Source organism: Sprattus sprattus (assembly GCF_963457725.1).
Source record: "Sprattus sprattus genome assembly, contig: scaffold_124, whole genome shotgun sequence".
Lineage (NCBI taxonomy): Eukaryota > Metazoa > Chordata > Actinopteri > Clupeiformes > Clupeidae > Sprattus > Sprattus sprattus.
The window spans coordinates 15,206-17,500 of NW_027666902.1; the positions used below are offsets into that span (position 1 = coordinate 15,206).

At 44.2% G+C, this 2,295-nt stretch overlaps 1 protein-coding gene across 1 annotated transcript in view; it reads left to right on the top strand.

The window, feature by feature from the left end:
• Positions 1–200: 200 nt before the first annotated feature.
• The window catches only part of LOC308382576 (neural cell adhesion molecule 1-like), a gene marked incomplete at its 5' end in the record, with an annotated part of 58,838 nt that continues 56,743 nt past the window's right edge, over positions 201–2,295 (top strand). Inside the window, one exon of the mRNA XM_080860972.1 lies at positions 201–222. Within this exon, the coding sequence (XP_080717098.1) occupies positions 201–222 (22 nt within the window). The remainder of the gene's footprint in view (positions 223–2,295) is intronic.

Sequence of the window (2,295 nt, forward strand, 5' to 3'; positions counted from 1 at the left end):
CCCCATCTGGAGCCAGTTCAGACTGTTCTAATGTGTTCTAGAATCCCCATCTGGAGCCAGTTCAGACTGTTCTAATGTGTTCTGGAATCCACATGAGGAGCCAGTTCAGACTGTTCTAATGTGTTCTGGAATCCCCATCTGGAGCCAGTTCAGACTGTTCTAATGTGTTTGCTTGTGTTGGAATCCTTGTGGTTCTCCAGGTTCTCCATGCTAAGCTCTCAAGTGTGACTGTGTGTCCTCTGTATGACACACACACACACACACACACACACACACACACACACACACACACCCTGACTCACTCACTCAGGCACGTTACTAAACACTCACACTCACACATGTCTTCACTACACACACAAACACACACACAGACACACACACACACACACACACACACACACATGTGTCTTCACTACACACACTCACACACAGACACACACACGTGTCTTCACTACACACACTCACACACAGACACAAAAACATACACACAGATACTGTCACGCAGACACTTGCTATCACTTCTCTCATTCAGACATGGCTCTTCCCTTAACACACACACACACACACACACACACACACACACACACACACACACTCACTCTGAAGGATGAAAAAACCCTACTTCCCTCCCATCGAGGTGCTTTTCATTAAACTGGAGAAAATTGAAGCTTAAGGTGACATTATTAAATTCCATGCTGGTTGGGGACCTTGGGGTAATTGTGATTGAAGAGTGTGTTTACTTAAGGATGACAAGTTCACTGAGGTCTTATGTGTACGTGTCTCGGTGTGTGTGTGTGTGTGTGTGCGTATGTGTGTGTCTGTGTGTGTCTGTTGGTCCGTGTGTGTGTGCGCGCGCACACTAATAACCATGCTTAGCCTCTGACCGCGTGACACCTTTTCCATCACCGCAGTTACCATGGTTACCTGCTGTCTCCTAGAATCTCATCCTATCTCCTGCTCGTACCGAACACACACACACACACACACACACACACACACACACACACACACACACACACACACACACACACACACACACACACACAGTCACAGTAATTCCCAGTAAACCTGTTCTTACCTGTGAAGCATCTGTTGTCTGAGGATTGCTGAGACTGAGTGAAGTGACGTGCCAAGTCAGCTTTATTTGCACGTTTAAAAAAACAGCACCAAAATAAACACAAACAAACCAAAAAAGAAAATAATGAATGTACATGAGTAAACAGAATTAAAACAAAAAAGGTCAGACAAGCAAAATCTGAAAGTAAGAAAAGGAAAATAGGTAAAAGCAAAGTTTGACCACTTGAATGTCATAATGCAGAACTAACAGCAGGATCAACATTGACCACTCTAGACAGAATAAGACCAGGTCTAAAACAGGTGTGTTGTTTTCGAACTTCTTACAAAACTACCATCCAGGACTTAAGGTCATCTGGGCAGTTCAAAAAAGGTGGTAAAATATCATTATCAGAAGTATGTGGGAAATAAACCTGGGAATCATTGACATAGCAATGAAAAGAAACTCCATTCTTCCTGAATGTCTGCCTGAGGGGCAATAAATAGAGTTGAAACATAAGGAGTCCTAATATTGAACTATGGGGAACTCCACACGAGAGGGGGGCAATATTTAAGAAGATGCTGTCAGTATTGACCACAAAGGACCTATCAAATAAATGAGGCAAACCGCTCAAGAGCTTCTCCCCTTACCCCATCGCAATGTTCCATCCTGTCAAGCCACCCTCGCTGGCCCACTGTATCCATGGCAGCAGGCAGATCTAAGACGACTAAAACTGAGCTGCAGGTTACCTGTGAGCGTGTACACCACACACACACACACACACACACACACACACACACACACACACACACACCTTTTGAACCAGAGGCGGGTGGGCAGCAGATCGTTTGTAACTTTCAGGAGTGCTGACTTGTTGCAAAAGTGAGACCAATGATTGGTTTATAACCCAATGAAGTGTTGTTGTTGTTGTTTTTGTTGATGTTATTGTTGTCTGCTGTTGATCCGGCACCCTGCAGAACCCCCTGCTGGTTGTTTTCTGCATGACGTGTCATCTCTCTGATGCCAAGTTTCGCAGGATTTTATTCAAACTTTTACACCAAACTTGCAAGCTGCAGGCAAAGTGATGGTGAAGTGAGGCAAAATATAATGTGTGTGTGTGTGTATACCTGTGTGTGTGAGAGAGTGATGGAGTTTGAGAACCGGTGTTAACACTCTAAGGTCCAAGGCCTTTTAGACTTTTCTAAGTTGTCTGACATGCCTTGATGTTTTTGTACATTTTG